The sequence below is a fragment of the Culex pipiens genome, chromosome 3 (genome assembly GCF_016801865.2).
Source record: "Culex pipiens pallens isolate TS chromosome 3, TS_CPP_V2, whole genome shotgun sequence".
In the NCBI taxonomy this organism is placed as follows: Eukaryota; Metazoa; Arthropoda; class Insecta; order Diptera; family Culicidae; genus Culex; species Culex pipiens.
In genome coordinates this window covers 78,172,436-78,192,225 of record NC_068939.1, presented here as the reverse complement: position 1 = coordinate 78,192,225, position 19,790 = coordinate 78,172,436, and the positions used below count along the sequence as shown (strand labels likewise).

At 35.1% G+C, this 19,790-nt stretch overlaps 1 protein-coding gene across 21 annotated transcripts in view; it reads left to right on the top strand.

The window, feature by feature from the left end:
- Nucleotides 1-18,794, top strand: part of LOC120424884 (protein phosphatase 1 regulatory subunit 12A) — a 124,767-nt gene extending 105,973 nt beyond the window's left edge. For 19 of the 21 annotated variants that reach the window (XM_039589149.2, XM_039589154.2, XM_039589153.2 and 16 more), the window contains 5 exons: nucleotides 7,941-8,086; nucleotides 8,150-8,240; nucleotides 8,577-8,666; nucleotides 12,594-13,400; nucleotides 17,754-18,794. In XM_039589149.2, coding sequence (XP_039445083.1) covers nucleotides 7,941-8,086; nucleotides 8,150-8,240; nucleotides 8,577-8,666; nucleotides 12,594-12,710 — 444 coding nt within the window. In that variant the 3' untranslated portion in view covers nucleotides 12,711-13,400; nucleotides 17,754-18,794. Of the gene's footprint in view, nucleotides 1-7,141; nucleotides 7,285-7,940; nucleotides 8,087-8,149; nucleotides 8,241-8,576; nucleotides 8,667-12,593; nucleotides 13,401-17,753 lie in introns of those variants that run through there. The other 2 variants (XM_039589155.2, XM_052709224.1) reach the window with 2 other exon arrangements.
- The last annotated feature ends 996 nt before the right edge of the window (nucleotides 18,795-19,790 follow it).

The window sequence follows — 19,790 nt, the reverse complement described above, 5'->3', positions numbered from 1 at the left end:
TATATTCCCCCCCCCCCTTCAAAATCTTGCTGAAAAAAAACAGCACATAAAATAATTTTGGAAATTTTTATAAAAAATAGAAGTTTGAACAATGTTTTTGTGCTTAATCAAAATTAGGTTTTCCTTTCCATTGCGTTTCAGTTAAGGCAAAATCGTTTCTTAAACACCGATTTTCCAAGAATCTAAGTTCACGGTATTCCCCAAAATCACATAATCTCGCACGCTAAAGTAAACCAGTTGATCCCACCGTTTTTACCGGGAAAATCTCCCACCGTTGGAAAAACACATGAACGTTGAACGATCGCACGCGCTTTTCCTCCTTTTTCTCACTCTCACCGTTCGCGACGATCAGTGCTGATGATTCTCACGACTCACGCGGGATGCTGAGAACCTAACCTAAGTCTAGAGCTTGCCAACTTACCTGGGCGCGTCAGTCTATAAGCGGACGCGTACGGCGAAGGATCGAAACGAAGAACCGCGGTTTGAGATTCCGTATAGTTTGAGGGGAAGCAATTTCACGTGTTCCGCGCGATAATCGCAGAGTGAGAAAGGGGTGCGTTTAGTGCTGGTTCTACTGCAACTTCCTAATTTGGAACTAAACCGAGCTCAGCCGTGTGTGTGTGTGTGCGTGTGGTTTTGGAAGCTGGTTCTCACCGAGAACCTTCGGCATATGATTAGTGATCGGAGATTTTCTCCCAGCTGGTTTAATGCCATATTTGATCGAGGAGCAGTTTGCTGGCCGAAGCTAATTGTGGAACAGTGAATTGAACACTTGGCGTTGCCTTTATTGAGCAAATTATATGTGCTTTGGAGCGGTTCTTACCTGGCAGTAGTTGGTTGGTGGTTCAATTATAGAGCAATGAAATGTTAATTGGTTTGCTCACCTTCTGATAAATAGTCGCCGCCGTGCCGTGAAGATCAACAAAGTTGTATACCCCAGCGGTAGTAATTGTGGCCAACTGTTTTGTTTAATTGGTCTAAACTACACTCAATTTTAAGCAAAACCAAGCTTGAATTATGAACCAAAAATTAAAATTCCTAAATTCAAAGATAGCAAAATTAAAATGTTTGGTCCTTAGGAAATTGTTTAGTTGTAGGTACTAAACGGAATACAAATGTTCCATGTTTTGGCAAATCTTCAGCACTCTTTTTAGAAACATGACAATATAAATTCCTTCGATTAGACGCAACTTACTGACACCAGCTTATAAAAGATAGCCATTGAATTGGTTACAAATTATTAGATAAAACTGAACCTTTAACTATTAGAATTTTTAAACGAAAATATGTAAAATTTTAACTTGTCCAAACAGATCTCAGTTTGACTGAATTTCTGCAACTGAGTGCAAATTCCGACAGAAGTCGCGGAAGATCTTCCTAAAACCAGAACTAAGTGGTTGCGGCGGTCTTGTCTCTTTGCGGAAATTCACTCCTCTTTCTCGATGGTCGATATATTTTTAAACGATGATACCACAACACCGTCTGAGCAAGAGTGAAAGTTTTTCACGCGCCTGTGGAAAATCAATAAACAAAACTGCCGGCAGCTTCCCTGGGACAGTGGGCAGTCTGGCTGGAGGACCACACACGAGCCCGGTGACGACCGGCGAGGGTCCAAAATAGAGGCAAACGTGCGTGAAATTGGCCAGCGTTGAAAGTCGTAAATATTTATCTTTTTTCGGTGCACTTTAATGTTTTTTTCTTGTTGTGGGAAGTTGGCGAAACGTGACGACCATATGTTGGATTGTTGAAAAATGGTTTCGATCTTATTACAAATTTAACAAATTGAATTTTTGTGTTTGGAACAATTTTTTTAATGTTAGTGTCGATTTTAGAATTTCATTGAATTTGTACTGAAAAATCAGATAATTTCATCATGGTTTCATTATTTTACACTAAAAATTGGTCAAATAAATTATTGCAACTTGGGACCAGAAACACCAAATCTATCACCATGTTTTGCGAAATATCAAAGGTGCAGTGCTTTAATTGTCACCAGAACCCATTATTTTAGGTGCTTAAAATAAGCACCCCAGTTTGAAGGTGCTTATTTTTTACAACGTTTTTTTTTTAAATTTAGACATTAGGTTGATAAAATTTGTAGGTTTGGAGATAATTGCTGTAGCTGTTTGTATAAATGTCAATCGTCTTGCTTGCGTTTTTTGAAAGAAAAAAAAAGGAATTGCCGCAGCATTTCCCTCAGGAAGGGTTTAACCGTGCAATAATTGACGGATGACATTTTTTAAACGGATCTCATAGAGATCGAGGGGCACAAGGGGATCGTGTCCTATGTTCGAAGTGGCTTTTCATTAGGTTTAACCAGATGCACAAACCAAAATCTCATATTATTCACGGTTAATTTTAATGCTCTTCTGCCTCATCTTTTTGAAAGAATTTTGTGCCACGGGCCAATTGACCCTATTCTGGGTTGAAGTTCAAATAAGGTCGCTCAACGACAATGTTTTTTTTTTCAATTCGGAAGTCTGCTCAAAGATTAGACTCGAAGCCGTTTTCTTTTCAAGCTCACTATTCTATCACTGATCACATTGTAACGTGCCATTGGTCCTCAACCTACAGAATCTTCTAGGAACTGATCAAAAAAACAAATTGTAAATTACAATGTTGACAACAGTTATCTTTTTCTGTGGTACCAAGGACGACAAGTCATAGTTACCTTGTTTGAAAAATATGCACCAGCACCGCACCCAAATATTTTAAAGTTCGGTGCATATCAAAGTTACCTTACTTCAAGTGAAGGTACTTATTTCCCTTCCCTGCGACGCAGACAAACTGACATACAACTATCAAAATGTGCGAGTTTGTTTGTATGTTAGCTGTAAACTCGTAAACAAACCAACTTTTTGACAGTTTGGCAGTTTGCCTGCTTAGTTTGTTCGCCTGCATTTGTTTGGAGAAATGTCACCCTGCATACATATGGCTTGTTTGCGAGTTTGGCAAACTGTCAAACACAAAAAGTTTGTTTGTTTGTTTGCCATAGTCTAACACCTTCATAAGAAAAAAGTGTGGAAATTGTGGATTTCGTAGGACAATGTTTTTCTTTAAAAACATGATATAAACTTGAAAAACATGAACTTTTCACAGAAGGCTCGTAGACACACTTTCATGTATACCTATCGACTCGGAATCAAAAACTGAATAAACACAGCAAAAAATCCGATGGTAAAATCGCATGCAAAAGCATGCACATCACTAGGGTTAGTGAAATTTCACGATTTCGCGGACAGCGTGAAATCCGTGAAATCTGGCCTTTTCCGCAAAAACCCGTGAAATTTTATGTTTGTGTGAAACTGTAACGATTTTTCTCAAAATGATTTATCTAGCTCAAATAGGAATAAACATAATCTTATGAACTACTGTAGAATTAAGTCAGTGAATTCATGTTTGTTTTCTTTTTTTTTTTTTTTTTCAAAATAACAACATAATAAATATATTTTGTTAATTAAATTTTTTTTAGCTGAAGAATTTTTCAGATTTTGCAGTGTTTTTAGGAACTTATCATTAGTTAAGTAATATTTTTATTTGCTTTAATGACAAATTTACTTTCAAAATAAATTAAAAGAATCATGATTTGTTTTATTAAAAATAAAATGAAAGCTTTGAAATCAAGTTATAAAAATTTTACAGATTTTTTCTGAGTCCTGTTTAATTTTAACGATATTTGATTTTTTGGGTGGATTTTTCCTGTTAAAGTAAAAAAACGACTTTGTTTTTGTTTTCATTTTGCATAAAAGTTTTGATTTCGTTACAAACTAAATTATTTTTTTACTTTTGATTTAAAATTTAAATTTTGAAAAGGGAGATGATAAAAAAATGATAATTTGCTAAATGTCACAAAAAAAAATCAAATTATTTCACTCATTTTTGCTGGACAAGACTGTTAAATCTTGCTTTGATATGAAATTCAATAAAATGAAGCAAATCAGCGAAAACTTTTAAACTTTATGTGTCGAAAAATTTAAAAAAGCAGCTCAATAAATGAGAATACGCATGCCCTACATTTTATTTCAAAATATATTTAGAGTCCATCCATAAACTAGGTGGAATCATTTTTGAAAATTAGAAGAATTTGTTGTTGCGTCACGTTCAAATTTATGAAAGATTTTTTTGTTTATTGTAGAATAATATATAATGAAGCAAGAAAAGTAGTTTCTGTGATTTAAACATGAGATTCTCAGAGCTATTTAAACATTTTTCATGTTCCGCGAAATTTGCGTGAAAATTGGTGTTTTAAAATTGAGGTCCCCGTGAAATTTGCCAGTTTCGAGCGTGAAAAATCACTAAGCCTACACATCACCTTCGTAAAAAAAACACTTAATATTACACACTGCATGTACAATTTTTGCAAACACAAAAAAAAGTTGCAACCGACGGGATACAAACCCAGCACCAACAGTAAGGACTGGCGCCTTAGCCCACCCGGCCAAGCCCACTCGGTAAGGATAAACGCATAAATGAGCTTGACATTTCGGTCAAGTAGGTTTCCCATACTGATGGCCTGCATATTTCAGGATGTAAAATCACATAAAATTGCATAAAATAATGCAATATTTATTTTACACCAGGGGTGCCCAACCTTTTGGCCCTGCGGGCCAGATCTGATATTTCTGAAGCAGTGGCGGGCCGAAACTGATATTTCGACGGTAACATTTCAAAAGGCATCATGTACATTTTGACACTTTCTGGGTTATTGTATATTCTGAAAGTACTTCTAATAAGCTACCTCTCCACCAAAAATGAGCAAAAGTTACTTCAGTAAAGTCTGTTTAATCATGATTTTAAATAAAGTAACATAAACAAAATCTCTGCCATCAGCAGTCCCTGTTTATATAGCCCTGTCAACCTGTCAAACAAAAGGCTACATAAACCTCGTGACGAAAAAAAAGCAACATGAAAAAAGCGCCATGTACATTCGGCGAAGAAAAACGAATCATAACAAAGCGCCCCCCTCAGTGACAGCAGGGTGATATCGACGTTGGTGATTTCAAAAGAAGTTATGTTTGTTTTTCTCAAATAAAATTACGAAAACAATGTTTTATTGAATATGGATGATCTAGTATCAACAAAAGCAACGTTTTTCATCGTTTGTTATCATTAGAACATCTTATTTTGCTTTTATATTAAAATGGTTATTGAAAATGGATACTCAACATTCAAATGCGTTTTTCTCAAAACGCATGGTTTGTACATGATGCTTTTTGAAATGTTGGCATCGATTTGATAAAAGTTGAAAAGTAAACACATTTTTTTTTCAATTTTCTTATGATTGGGTTCTTTTAAAGTAAATACATAAATGAACTAGTGTGGCAAATATGATTCATATATCTTGATTTTAAGAATGAAAAGCAAAGATAACATCCAAAAATGTGTTTATTTGACTTATTTAAATTTTTGTTGGTTTGAAAATGTATAGATATTGTTTTTGACGATTGCAATTAAATACCTTGATATATTTTTTTATATAAAAGAAATATTAAATTTTCAATGATCGTTGCAATTTTATGAAGTTTTTGATAAATTTCTTAATATTTTTTAAAAATATTTGCAGGAATCTATTTTCAGTTTGATTAATTTTATTTTTTAAGCTTTTTTTTTAAACTTTTTCACTAAGAAGTTGTTCTGGAAAAATACATTAGTTTTGCTTACTTATTTATGAAAAAAATTGGAAAAAAATCAATTTGAAGTAAACAAAGTTAAAACTGAAAGAAATAACATTTAGTTTCTTTTTGTAAATTTTAAGACAACAATCAAAGTTTTTTCATAAATTTCACAATTTTACAAAATGGATAATTTCGTTTTCCTGTACAATTTTTCAGTTAAAAAATATCAATAAAAAATTATAAAAATTAAATTCAAACATGAAGAATGTTCTTATAATATGTTAAAATTTGATCTCAAGCTTTTTTTTAAATCAGACAATAATTTTATTTATTTAATACTTCATGAGCAGCCTTAAGGGCCGGTCATACTATTTTGAAAAGCCGTCGCGGGCCGGATGAAATGGCTTCAGGGGCCGGATCCGGCCCGCGGGCCGGACGTTGGGCAGGCCTGTTTTACACCCAGGCCTTTTACACGCAGCTGAATACTACTTTTTTAGCTGTGAATGTACAAATGTACTACACAAAATTGCGTCTTTAACAAAATTCGGCCCAAAATCGACGTGCGGCAAGATATCACGATCACAACGATCTGACGATGAAACCTCACTTAGAATTATGACTTAACATCACCTCAGCTAGGAAACCGAATAACTCCAAGGTGAGGCGCGACTTGGGTGAGGGACTGCCTGCCTAGACTATACTTTATCTTGTTGCGAGCTTCTGCAGCATCCACTTTGAACAAGAAGTAGTCATTGAGGTGTCAGTTTTCCTGATGATCAACCACTTGGAAGTCAATACGCACGGGTTGCTCTTTTTTTCCTAGTACGCAATTCCGTACAGCTGCGCCATTTGAGTGGAACTTGCTTTCTTGTTCATTAGGAGAGGAGAATGTTAAAAGGTTACTGCTAGCTGGGGTGCGTGGGCGTTGGACAAGTAGCAGAACTTCTTCTGGTAGACAGAGCTTGGGGGTTTTAGGACTAATTGATATGACTCAACACTAAAAGTAGAGTTAGAAGTCTGAATTCAACTCGATTCCCCTTACAAAGCACCTAGCGTCGCGACGCGCTGTACCGAGCGTCGCGACGCCCACGCAACCGTTGATTTGGCATATTGTTTATAATTTTCCTTTCATTAATAAACCACGGCTTTTCGCACTTGCCTGCGGCGGCTTTGCGATGATGCTCTGTGGGGGTGTGTGTTGGCAAGAACACGCACCTCGCGTCGTTTTATTTTGGTTGATTGACCGCTAAAAATAGCTCGTATTATGGCATAAAAATAGTCTTCTTGTTTGTCGCCGCCGTTTGAATTTCTGTGTTTTCTTTTTCTTTTTGTGCGCGGCGATGATGAACAGCTTGTATACCAAGTGAGAGAAGAATCCGCGCAAAGGTGATTGTTCAAAAATAAACCATTACTAAGCCGATAGACACACACACACGCTGGGCGCGCTGCACGCGTGGTTTAGTTTCGAATTAGTCACTAATTACGGCGAAACTGAGCGTGGTTGACCGAGTTCTTTGTCCCCGTAGCGCTGAAGGATGTCATTCCGATCACGGTCCCGCACCGTGCAACCGATCGTCACACGCCGGGCCACGTCCCTGACGAGGACCGCCCCGAGTCTGTCGTCGACTCCACTGAGTACCAGCAGCTATGGCCGATCGTACGGCGCTGGGAGTTCCAATCCGTACAGCTCGTCGACCAGTGCGTATAGTTCGTACTCGCCGGTGTCCACGTCGAGTCCCTCGGCACGGTTAAACCTCAGCAATGGGTCCTCCTCCGGCCACTACTTTGACTATTCCAATCTGTCCTCGCGGCGGGACTCGTACGGCAGCAACAGCAGCTTGGCCTACAAATCGCCCTACAAAGACAAGGATCGTTACGGTAACGGAAGCTCGTACGGATCGTCGTACAAGGATCGCTACATCAGTCCGTACACCAGTTCCACGTACGACAACGGCGCCTCCAGCAGCCTCAGCTATGGACTCAAGCGGGCCAACCACCTGTCCTCGAACGGACTGTCCAATTCCAACAGCAGCCTCAACAGCAGCTATTCCCCGTCCTCGTACGTCAGTAAAGCCCACACCGGCGTCCACGTGGGACGCAGCCAATCTCTAAGAGACCACGAGCGGAGAAGTCGAAGCCGAAGTCGGGCCTCGATCGCGTCCAACCTGTCCTCCGGGACGATCTCCCGCTCGTACAGCACAAACTCCGTCCAGAGTGAGGGTTACGAAGTAAGCCCCGCGGGTTGATCATTGCTTTCGTCAAACTACGTTAAAAAATCTCCAAAAAACAATTTCTAATAAACACACCTTCTTCCTCATTCGACAGTCTGGAGCGGAGCGGGGCCGGTCCCGGGTTGGGTCGACCGCGTCGGATCTCGCCGCGGACGCGCAAAAGGATGGCAGCGGGGTCGCGGAGTCCAAGGAGAATGGCGGCGACTACGTCGACTACAAAGCTCTCTACGAACAGGCCAAGTGAGTGTTTCCGGGAAGCTTGAAAGAAACTTGGATTATTGATTTTTTTTTTTTGAATTTCAGAGCTGACAACGAGAAGCTCAAGAGCTCGATGAGGAAGAAGGACGAAGAAGTGCTCAGTTTGAAGTCGGCCCTCGACAGGTTCACGACCGCGGTAAGTTTGGGGAACGAAGCTACATGGATTGTATTTTTTTTACCTGACTAACAATTTTGTTGAATTAGCTGATAGAGAGGCTATTCCAACATAAAAGTTGATAAAATCTGCTGACATTTTTGTTAGCTAAATGACTTTCTAATAAATTTACTAGGTCCAAAGGCAAACTTATTTTGCATTTTGCTACCAAAATATCAAAAATGTTTCTAAAAAAAAGTAGCGTAGCTAATTTTATTCGTCTTAATATTTCCAATTTGGCCAGACTTACATTGTAGTGTTAACTGTGAAGAGTATTCATTGATATCATGATTAAAACCGCTTCACTTCCCGTTTTAGACCACCAAGAACAACTCGCTGTCGGAGCTGGAAAAGCGGGAAAGACGAGCGATGGAGCGAAAGATGTCGGAAATGGAGGAAGAGCTCAAGGTAATTTTTCAAAACTCCACTTTTTGTGCTACTATCATCTTCTATCTATCTATTCATCACGTTTCATTCCCTCTATTTGCGCACACCCACACATGAAACAAACGTTCTACTTTTTGAGAAGAACAAGGTTAATATGACATTCTCAAATATTTCCTTTAAAGTATGGATCTTTTCCATCCCTTTTTTCCTCTATATATTTTCAACTAAAACTAACACAAACAAACAACAACGAAACATCTCTCCGTTAACATGTTAATTTTCGGCCTAATTTCACATATAATAAACACATTTAACGTTCTCATTTAGCCATTTACCACAAAGAAAAAAAACATTTGTATGGTTTTGAGTTTTCTTTAGTTTTTCTTTATTAGTTTCCGTGGCGCTTTTGCGTGTGAATTCTGTTAGAATTTTACTTTCACCTACTCAAACATACTGAAAAACAACAACAAGCGATAACGTAAAACACCAGAGTCAAAGAGTTATTCGAAAAACCAAGGCATAATTTTGCTTTTCGCTTCGAACGATTAACAAACCAAATAACAACTAACTCACACACATGCATACAAAACAGAGAGATCGGATACCATCACACCACCAGCAAACAAAGCCAATCATTGAAGGCGGCACCCACACCAAGCTTTTTTGTTACTTTATTCTTCCGTGATCAATTGGTTTACTTTAGTTTCAGTCACGTTCACCTTTCACCACTCCTCGACCACATACTTTCAACACTAACCAATTCAACAAAAACAACAGCAATAAAACCCCCCGAATCGAACGTCACCCTTTTTCTTCTTCTTCGAGCTCTCTGTGCCTTTCTGTGTCTGAATGGATAGTTAAGGTTTACTGTAATAGACAAAAAACTGTAAATAATAACATTAAATTTCGTTGGAAAAATCTACTAATCATGAGGAATGAACACAGTTGTCGGTAATTTGGTTTTAAAAAAACACTCAAAATTCAGACTCTGTACTGTAACTGTGGATGTTCGATGTGACTCGTGGAATAAAGATTGGAATTTCAGACAAACGATTCTTCGTGAAAACCTTAACTTTCCGCTAGGACAGTTCAGTATGTCCCCTAAAATAGTGCGAAAAACTTGGGTTCCGGTTGGTGTAAAGCTTCCAAAACTTGTAGACAATTTAAAAAAAAAAAAAAAAAAAAAACTTGTAGATTTATTTTTATTATTATCGTTACCATCATCAACCGTTGACGATAAGACGATATTTTATAGTCCACTTTAACGATTATATTGAAACGAATTAATACAAGCATACCCTTTACACCAAAATATTATTGTATTGAAATATTAACACCTAAATACAAATAATGTGGGCTCCAAAACAAATAAGAATTTGGCATGGGCTTTCACTTAGTTTTTAATTAAAAAAAACTGAAATTATCACAATTAATTCGTTTTTATTTTGCGGAAAGATATAGTAGAACCAAGTCCATTTTACACTTGACTCAAAAAATTAGAAAAAAGAAAATAAGAAGAGAGCAGTTCTCTACGAAATCAATATTTTTTAAATTTTAATTTTCATATTTTTTAATCCGGCTGAAACTGTTTTGGTGTGCCCAAAGAAGCCATTTTGCATCCATACAAATTTGGCAGCTGTCCATACAAAAACCGTATATGAAAATTAAAAAATCTGTATCTTTTGAAGGAATTTTTTGATCGATTTGGTGTCTTCGGCAAAGTTGTAGGTAATGAATAAGGGCCACACTGAAAAAATGATACGCGGTAAAAAATGTTTTGGTGATTTTTAATTTCACTTTTTGTTTAAAAAAAAATACACGATATGTCCAGGTTTTCTGAAATTTTGAGAATAGGCAAAAAATCTTTGACCGAGTTATGAATTTTTGAGAATAAGAACACTTTTTTTTTAATATTTGCATGGCAATATCTTTTTTTTATGAAAATATCTATGCAACTAAGGGTCGTATCATCAAAGTTCAAAGAGCAAAATATTGAGAATTTTCTCAGCCCTTAAAAAAATTTCAAAGGTGTGCAAACAAAGCACTAATTTTATAAAATGAATAACTACGACTATTTTCAAAAAAAAGTTACCTGAAAACTGTGCACTTTATCAAAATTTCACTAATGTATATTTTGATTGCAAATTCGGTTTCAATTTTTTGGAAAATAAAAACAGTGTTGATTAAAAAAATCATAACTCGGTCAAACATTTTTTGCCTATTCTGGAAATTTCTGAAAAGTTGATATTTGATGTCAGAAAACTAAAAAAATATTGGTTTTTTACAAATCCAGTTTTAACAAAAAGTGAAGTTAAAAATCACCAAAAAATCAAATCGATTAAAAAAAGCACCTTGCAGCCACATAGCTAAATACAGTAGTAGTTCGGTACCTGGGCGTTGTTTAACTGGGCTACTTTTTAACTGGGCGCTCGATAACTGGGCCGTAGCCCAGTTAAAAAGCAGACAAACGTCAAAAAACCAAAACAAACCGAAATCACCGAGGGATTAATGGATGCAAAAATCATGGTCAACAAATAAAAAAACTTTTTTCAAACTTTTATGTAATTTCAAGTCACAATTAAAGAAATATGAAAAGTAATCATTGTAAACATATTTGAGTAACTTTTATTTTTATATTTCATCAAATAAATATTAAGTATCGGTAGTCCCCTCGATATTTTTCGTTCAGCCCAGTTAGCGAACAGTATTCGATGACTGGGCTACATTTCAGCCCAGTTACCGAACAACTACTGTATATGATGCAGGCTAGCGTTTCTGCAAACAAACAGAGCAGGCAAACTGTCAAAAAGTTTGTTTGTTTGCGAGCTTGATTGTTTATTTGTCGTAGGCTGATATTTCCTTCAGGAAAACATCCCAATATTTTTTTTAAGATGATTTGTTGAAAGTACCAAAAATGTACTGGAACAAAATTATTGAATTGCAATCAAATTTAAAAAATGCCGTCATCCTTTTTTGAATATGATATTTTCAAAAAGATCATAATATTCTATAAATTTGTACAACACTATTGATTTATGGTTGTTGAAATTGCATTTTCCTGAGTTTCAATCATTTTGTCAAAAATATTCAATTGACGTTATTTTAGAAACTGTTAATGTGATTTTTTTTAAACAAAATAAAATCTTTCGTGTATTATGTGCATCTCTTTGAAAAAAAAATATTGTCGGATTTTAATAATTTTACTTGGCATTTCAAAGAAGCTTAGAACGCCTTCCTGAAATGTAAAATGAAAAAAGGCTTTAAAAAAACCTTTTTGACTTAAAATAGATGCTTTGGTGGATTTTTGACAATTCGAATTATTTCAAGAAAATCCACCGCGGTTAACCAAAATCAAATTAACAATACAACTTTGATCTGACATGGATTGAGAGTGGATTTTTTTAGTTCAAACGCTTATTGAAAAAACATATATTCTTTATTTTTCCTGTTTTTTATGAATGGCCCTTATTATTATACTTTGCGAAAGACACCAAATCGATCAAGAAATCAGTTCTGGAATATTTTCATAGTACTTATAAGTACGACCCTTAAATTATGGTACATAAGAAATCGATGGACAAACTTTCACTAAAATGATAAACAAAAACTACCTCAAACTTATAATGTTTTCATCACAAAAAAGAACACAGGTTTGAATTTTTATGGGACATACTGCAATTTTGTCACACATTTCGTACACAAGCACCCTTTCTGAAAAAACGCACAACTTTCATTCGTCGAAAAAAGTTCTGAAAAAAATAAATAATAATGATTTCTCTTGTACATTTCTCTCCGTGTTTTCCGTGTTGTATCGAACATGTTGCAACCGTAACGCAACAAAACGTTCTTTTTCCTTCGAACAATCTTCTTTTGTACCGTAACGCGCGCGACACACCTTTCGCTCGCTCTCTTTCGCAACAAATCTCGACCACCAATCATCGGAACCAGCTGTTGCAAAAATACAAAACCGAAAACGAACGTCTGCGCGCCGAGAATCGCGCCCTCACGCGGGTTGTCTCCAAACTAACGACCTCGGCCCAGAACCAGCTGCACAGCAAGCACTAGAAGTAGTCGTAGTACTAGAAGTAGTAGTAGAGAGAGGGAGGGAGCGCAGTACTAGAGCAACGCCAAAGGGTGCACAGCGCACACACACACACATTGATGATGATATTAGAATTGTAACGTTGTCTCACAATCAAAATGTTCCAACATTTATACACTCTTGTCCTTGCATCTATTGTGAACTATTGCTGTTTTTTAATAGTTCGTTTATACTAAAACAATGCCAACCTAAGTACCGTGTAGAGTAAAGCTTTTCCAAATTTTGTTGATAGCAAAATATCTAGTGTAAAGTTTAACTTACCACAAAATAAAAACTATACAATATCGTGAATAAAAGGATAGTGAATTGAATCCAAAAGTGCTAAAATTGTCAGCTAAACTAGTCAGAATATCATCAAAAGCGTAATTACTATTGAAAACTTGTGTGTGTTTGTGAAGCATCCAAAACAAAACAAAAATCGCCACGACACAACAACACTGCAACTCAGAGAGAAAGAGAGCAAGAGTGAGACGACGTAATAAGAGAGAGAGAGCAAAAACCAATTTGGACAACGACGACTTCCCAACGACGACCATTCTCTCAAGCTCCTCCTCCTCGGCGCGTTGAGAGTGAGAGCCAACGAAGTACTAGAATAAAGAGACGCACTGCCGCCGCGTTTGGTCAAGTCGAGCTCTCAGTGAACACTGATTTTGGTATGAGGCGTTTTCTTCGTTTGTTTCTGATTGAATTTTGACCAAGCAAAAAAAAAATATCCTAATAAGTGATTAAAAAATAATTTCGAGTGTCCGTTTTACTGCCGAGTTGCGTTTTTTTGAGTTATTTCCGTTTTTCACACTTGTGTTTACTCTTCCTGATTTGCAAAAAGTACGCCAATTGCGATTAATAGATGTGATTCACTGTTTTTGTTTTAATTTGCGATTTAAACTTGCGTAACTCGAGCGGTTATTGCTACTTAATCAAGTGCGGTTGTTGAAGTCTTTGTTTATTTCTTCCTCTATCCGTCCCTCTTTCCACAATTCTCTAATATTGTGTAATGTGCAAAAATACTTGTTTTCCAATTCGAGTAGAGCTTTCTTTCCAATCTCATGTCAATAACCAATTTATTATTTGAATGACATTTCTCTAAGCCCACTCCATTGCTCTCTGATGTACCAAGGAAATTATGCTTAGAAAAGAAAAAAAAAATACACTCACAAACACTCCAAACACTTCGAACGAAAACAGCAACACAACGCACTAATCGCGCGACGCAATACCTGTGTAACCACAATGGAGTGGCCTTTTGCTTTTCTGTAAATAAATAATCTGTTTTTTTTTCTGTTGCTCGCTTCATTATTGCTTATGACGATTGTAGTACTAGATTGGGCGTGGCTGGTTCCCTATCTTCTACGGTATCTTATGAACAAGATAACTCGGCTTTATTTGAAAGAAATGTTCTTGCAAGGTTCTTTAAAGTTTTTAAACATTCGTAACTAAAAATTTGGATGCATGGAAAATTAATCGAGTTTTAACCCTGTTTTCACATTTTTCAAACATTCATGAATCATTTTTTTATGTGTTTTTATCGCTCTAATGAACTGAACTGAATAAATCGTAGAACCTTTTATAAGGTTGTTTCCTTGTGCGTTAATTTTGGGGCGAAAACAATTGGATAGCTAATCTAGAACATCACTTCTGAACTATCGGGTTATGTAGAAACCCAATAGTTTCCTTCAAGGGTTTTTTTAACACAATAAACTTAATTTAAACTTATTTATCTAAATTTTTAGTCAAATTTTATCAATTCAGTATTAAATATTATGAAATATTATCAAACTATGGAAATTTTTTAGTTGTAACATATTTATTTTTTGAAAATTTAGTTAGTTGAAAAGTGTTTCTTCAAAAATTTTAAAAGAATACTATATTTTTAAACATTTTTTTTTTGTTTACAAGATAAGAATTTTTGTATATAGGGGAAATTATCGTATGTTTGGCAGGTTAAGCACTCGCTCCTAACTCCATCCAATTTGCTGATTTTCACTATTTAAACAACTAATTTTGCAAAATTTTTGATAGAAACTTGCTTGCTCACTTCTCATTGAGCTATTTATCACTCGATTCCAGTTGAAAACGTTTTTAATTAGCTTTAATTGCATGTCGAAGTTCTGACCTGCCAACATTAGATGCCGTTCCCCTAGTACTTTTTTTTGCAAATCACTGTTTTTTTTTCAGAAAATACTCTAATTCATAATTTGTAGGTAATATTAGTTATGAACGACGCAAAATTTGGAGTACTTTTTCAGTACATTTCTGGAGTTTTTTTTTTTTTTTGAAAAGGACCAATAAACCAAATTTTCAGTTTTTGTTTTTTTGGTGTTTTTCAATACCCCTGACTCAGGGCGGTTCTAAAAACACCCAAAAAGCAAAAACTAGAAATTTGTTCTTAAGTTTTTAAAATTTCCACAAAAAAAACGTACTTCTCATGAAAATAATTAAATTTTTCCAAATTGAATTTTGGGTTTCAACAGACACATCATTACAGAAAATTGTAATGATTTGTAGTAGACTGATAGATTAGAGTTTTTACTATTGAATACTCAAATTTTAAAATACTGTATTATTTTATGATTGCCAAAACTTTGATACGTTTTATTTATTTAATAGTATTTTATTTTAAAATACCGTGAAAATTATACCAATTCACGTTTTTTAATGTTGGAAATTGTGAAAATTTGAAAACCATTATATGACGAAAACAAGTATATCTAGAAAATTCTGTGTCTTGTGAATGTTTTTGAGTACTTAATTTTTTGAAAAGAATACATTTTTGAAAACATGTTTTTAGTAATTCGGTTATTTTCTAATAACTTGCATTAAATGAATTATCGTCATTTATCGTCGATTACTGAGGTCAATGCAAATTTGATTAAAAGTGTTTGTAACCTTTCTTCTTTTTTTTAAATAAGAAATAACTTTTGATAAAAATATCGTTTTTACGATTTTAAACTATTTAGAAAAACTGCACAGCTAAACAATTTATACATTTTTTTCAAAAGGCTTTTTAATAATTAGAAATATTGGAACCACAGATCGTAGATAAACATATTGTTTTATAGTCACTGCTATCTTGCTAATACAGACAGTAGGTAACTGTAATAATTCACAATTCACAATGATTTTTTTTAATATATTGACTACTTTATTTAAAGACATTTTTGTTTTTGAACTGTTTCAACTATGACGATATCTTTTTAATTTTTTTTTTTTTTGGTTAAACAAATTTGCTTTTCAAATTTAAATTTACGTGAACACTTATTTGCATTCTTTCAAGCAACTGATTACTGCCTCTGTTTGCATAAATGTTCCACATGCATTTTCGTTACTTTTGAGCAATTTGATTACAGTTTGGACCAACATTGTGCGTTATTTTAGAAAACCCAAACATATTTAGTACCGTAAAACGGGGTGACTTTGATAGCCGGGGTGACTTTGATAGGTTTGCGATTTTTCCGCAAAATGAAGAGCACAATTAAAATACGTAAGGAATGGTTCAGAAACATACTGACCGTGGTAGAGAAGTGTTCAAAGTACCTCATGAAGAAATTTTCATAAATTTTTGAAAAGTTTATAAAGTTAGTTAACTATAGTTAAGAAAATGTGGATGAAAGTCATTATTTTAAACTTCTCAAAGTGTCATGATTTTCTCAATGAACATGATTTTTAATCGGAAAACGGAATGCATTTTCGGATTCTTTGGATAATTTTCCACTAGGAGAAGGTTAAATAAGTTTGTAAATAATAAATAATATGTGTTTTTGAAACACAATTAAAAAAAATCTCCAAATTTATAGGCAAATTCAGTGTAACAAATTTCATGTAAAATGTGAAAACTTGTGATTCGTGCTTCGAATTCAGTTTAAAATGCAATATAAATCGATAATTTTATAAACAAAACTATTTTTAACAAATTTCAGGCAAAATTCCGACTTTTTAACAATTTTACCTAAAATTTATATGTATTTTGTTAAAAAGCTTATAAACTTAGTTAACTTAATATAAACATTGATTTTTTTCTTACAAACTATATCAGCTACTTTAGTGATGGTACATTTAACGTACAAATTAAGTTTGAACATCTTAAATATGATTTTAACAAGAAAAACTATGACTATCAAAGTCACCCCGGAATTAAAACCAAGAATTTTTAACGTAACTATTTTTCTAAACACTATTGAAAAAACTTTTTTTCCAAAATAGTGCATGGACTTTGTGTGGCCTACCCCAGTACATGTTTTAAAAATAATAATCTTGAGAAAAACCTTACCTGTTGTAAAATATTCTAAAAACAAATTGAAATCCTATCAAAGTCACCCCGGTTTACGGTACTTTGTTCCAGAAAACTGTAGAAAATCCTCATTTTTAGTGATTTTTTTTTAAATATGAGGAATTAACATTTTTAATAAACATTTTTTTCTAGCAGTAAAAGTAAAATTATTTGCGAGGTATTCAGGAATCTTTTTTTCGAACATCAAAATAATTTTATATATTTTTTTATACATACAATTTTTTACACCTGTGGCCACCATTGCTAATCTAGTACTACGTTATAGTTTATAAGTGTCTATTATGCATTAAAGCGTTATTTTTACAAACAAAAGCTATATGATGTCTCGTTTTTCGCTGTTTTTTTTTTTCTCTCCGTATCCCTAGATGTGTTTATTATTGACAAAATTTAACCAAAACAAAAAAAAACTAACCTCGTTGTTTGTTGTGTAAACTAACTCCGCCTTCTGGTACTGCAGCTAACACACAGGTGAAACTGAAATTGTGTGCGTGTACCACGGCGAATGTTCCTCGATGTTTCCGGTGTAAATACCACTCTTTATGAACCTTCTCTCCGTATTTTACGCTTTTCATCGTATTGCGCGCATCTCACTGCAGCAGTGTACGTACACTAACCACGTGATTAATAATTTTTTGTATCTTTTTCTTCTTCCAAAACCCACCGTGTCCCGTGTCTCGCAACGTGTTTGTGTTCCGATTATGTGTTCGCCACACACCAGCAACTGGAAGCCCTCAAGACCGAAAATCAGCGCCTGAAGGACGAAAACGGAGCGCTCATTCGTGTAATTAGTAAGCTTAGTAGATAGAGATACATTGCCGCCGCTGAGCTGCCACTTGGCCGGGGTCTTCTGGAAAGGGGACGGCTGGCCACCGGCGGCGACGGCGGCGGAACAGGTCAGAGTGATCGCGGCAAAGAACAAAGTTAGACGGGGACTCTGGGAGCAAGCGCCCATGAGAGTTTGGGATTTTATCACTAGACTAGAGACTAGAGAGAGAGAGAGCGACTTGGAGAAGTGCAGCAAAGTTAATCGTACTGAGGCGTCGTGTCGCGCAAAACTAAGCTCCTCTCGGCGAAGGGCGCGAGAGAATGTGCATCGAATACAATAATGTAATATAGCAAAGAAAAAATAAAACAGATAAAAAAACTGAATCAATCTAGGCGAAACAAATCAATAATTATTCTACTGCAAAGTTAAACTATTTATAAAACAAACAAATAAAACTGAGAGATCAAAAAAGTACGGATTTCATTCGTTTTCTAGATATTATTTATGCGCGAACAAAAATCAAGAAGAAGTCAAGGCATTTCAGTTTCATCCCCAGTGGAAAGAGGCAAATTTTATTGTGCACTATTGTTAACAAAACACACGAATCGGAAAAGGGAGAAAACATGTTAGTCAACTGAAACTATTTCTTTTTGTTATCGTCTTGTGTAACGTCACGTAATTAAAAGGTAGAAAATGTGTAGACAATTTGGATTTTTTAACGTTCGGACTCTTTAGATGTAGCAAATCACTGTTCTCATTTTTTGCCAAAATTTCATAGCAAAAATAAATTTGGAGCAACTTTTTGTGTGAGAATAATTTCTAGTTTTGGACAACTTTTTTTTTGTTCGGAGAAAGCCGAATGATTGAAACAATAATTGAAGCTGTTTAGATACTTTAATATAAAGAAGAAATCAATATTTATAGATTTTATATCAAACACACACACACGTGCAGCATATTAAGCATTGTAAGTAAAGCATCATTCGGAACACACACAAAAAAACATTTTTGTTGGAGTAAAACGCAATCAACTAAAAACTCAACCGCGGATTTGATCTCCCAATTGGTTCACACACGTAGCTTCGTTTTTCTTACTCCAACTCTTTTAGCTAGAGGTGAGATAGTATTTAAGTTGTGCGTGAAAGCGTACGATATGTATAAATGTAAACACACACACACACCAACACAAAACTAATGGCATTTTAAAACCTTCCTGTTTGTTTTCCCCCACCCTTCACAATCGACCTTCAAAAACTCTCTCATCATTAGTTAGTATTGAATGTGTTTAGGTTAGGATCGATTTGTATGCATTAAAAAAAACTCAAGAAAAAGCAATTTTCATGCGACAAATCGCCTCTGTTGATAATTATGATACTATTGAATGTTGTTAGCGTATCAATTGTACACCCTCTTTCCTGTTCCATATTTTCCCGTTCTTTAGTTAAGCCTCGTAGAGTTATTTCATTTTAGTCTTTTAATGTGTGTATTGTAGAGCAAACAACACATTACACAAATGCTGAAAGTACTTCTCCTGTTTTTTTTCTTCTTATTTTTATTACTACGATTATTATTCTTATTATCATTATTACTATGTTGTAATTGTCATCCTAAGATAAGTGAAACACACAAACAAAAAATACACGCATACACAAACACACATCCGCATATACATTGTAACTTATGTTAACTGCAGCAAATATGTACTATTATTATTTTTGAAAAGCGAAAAAAAAGTTCAAAATAAAAGCAAAAAATATATTAAAACGGTTTGCGAAATGCTTCATTGATCCGAAATTTTCCATCCATATTGTACTGACCGATAATTATCGATATATCGTCGGTTAAAATATTAGGGCCAGGAGTGCCCAAGCTCCTCTGGCCCGCGTTGGCATTTAATCCGACCGCGACGTGTTTTTAACACTGTTCAATTGCCGGCTGTTCTTAAAATATTGAATTAAGGGGTTACATACATGTAAATCGGCAAAAAAT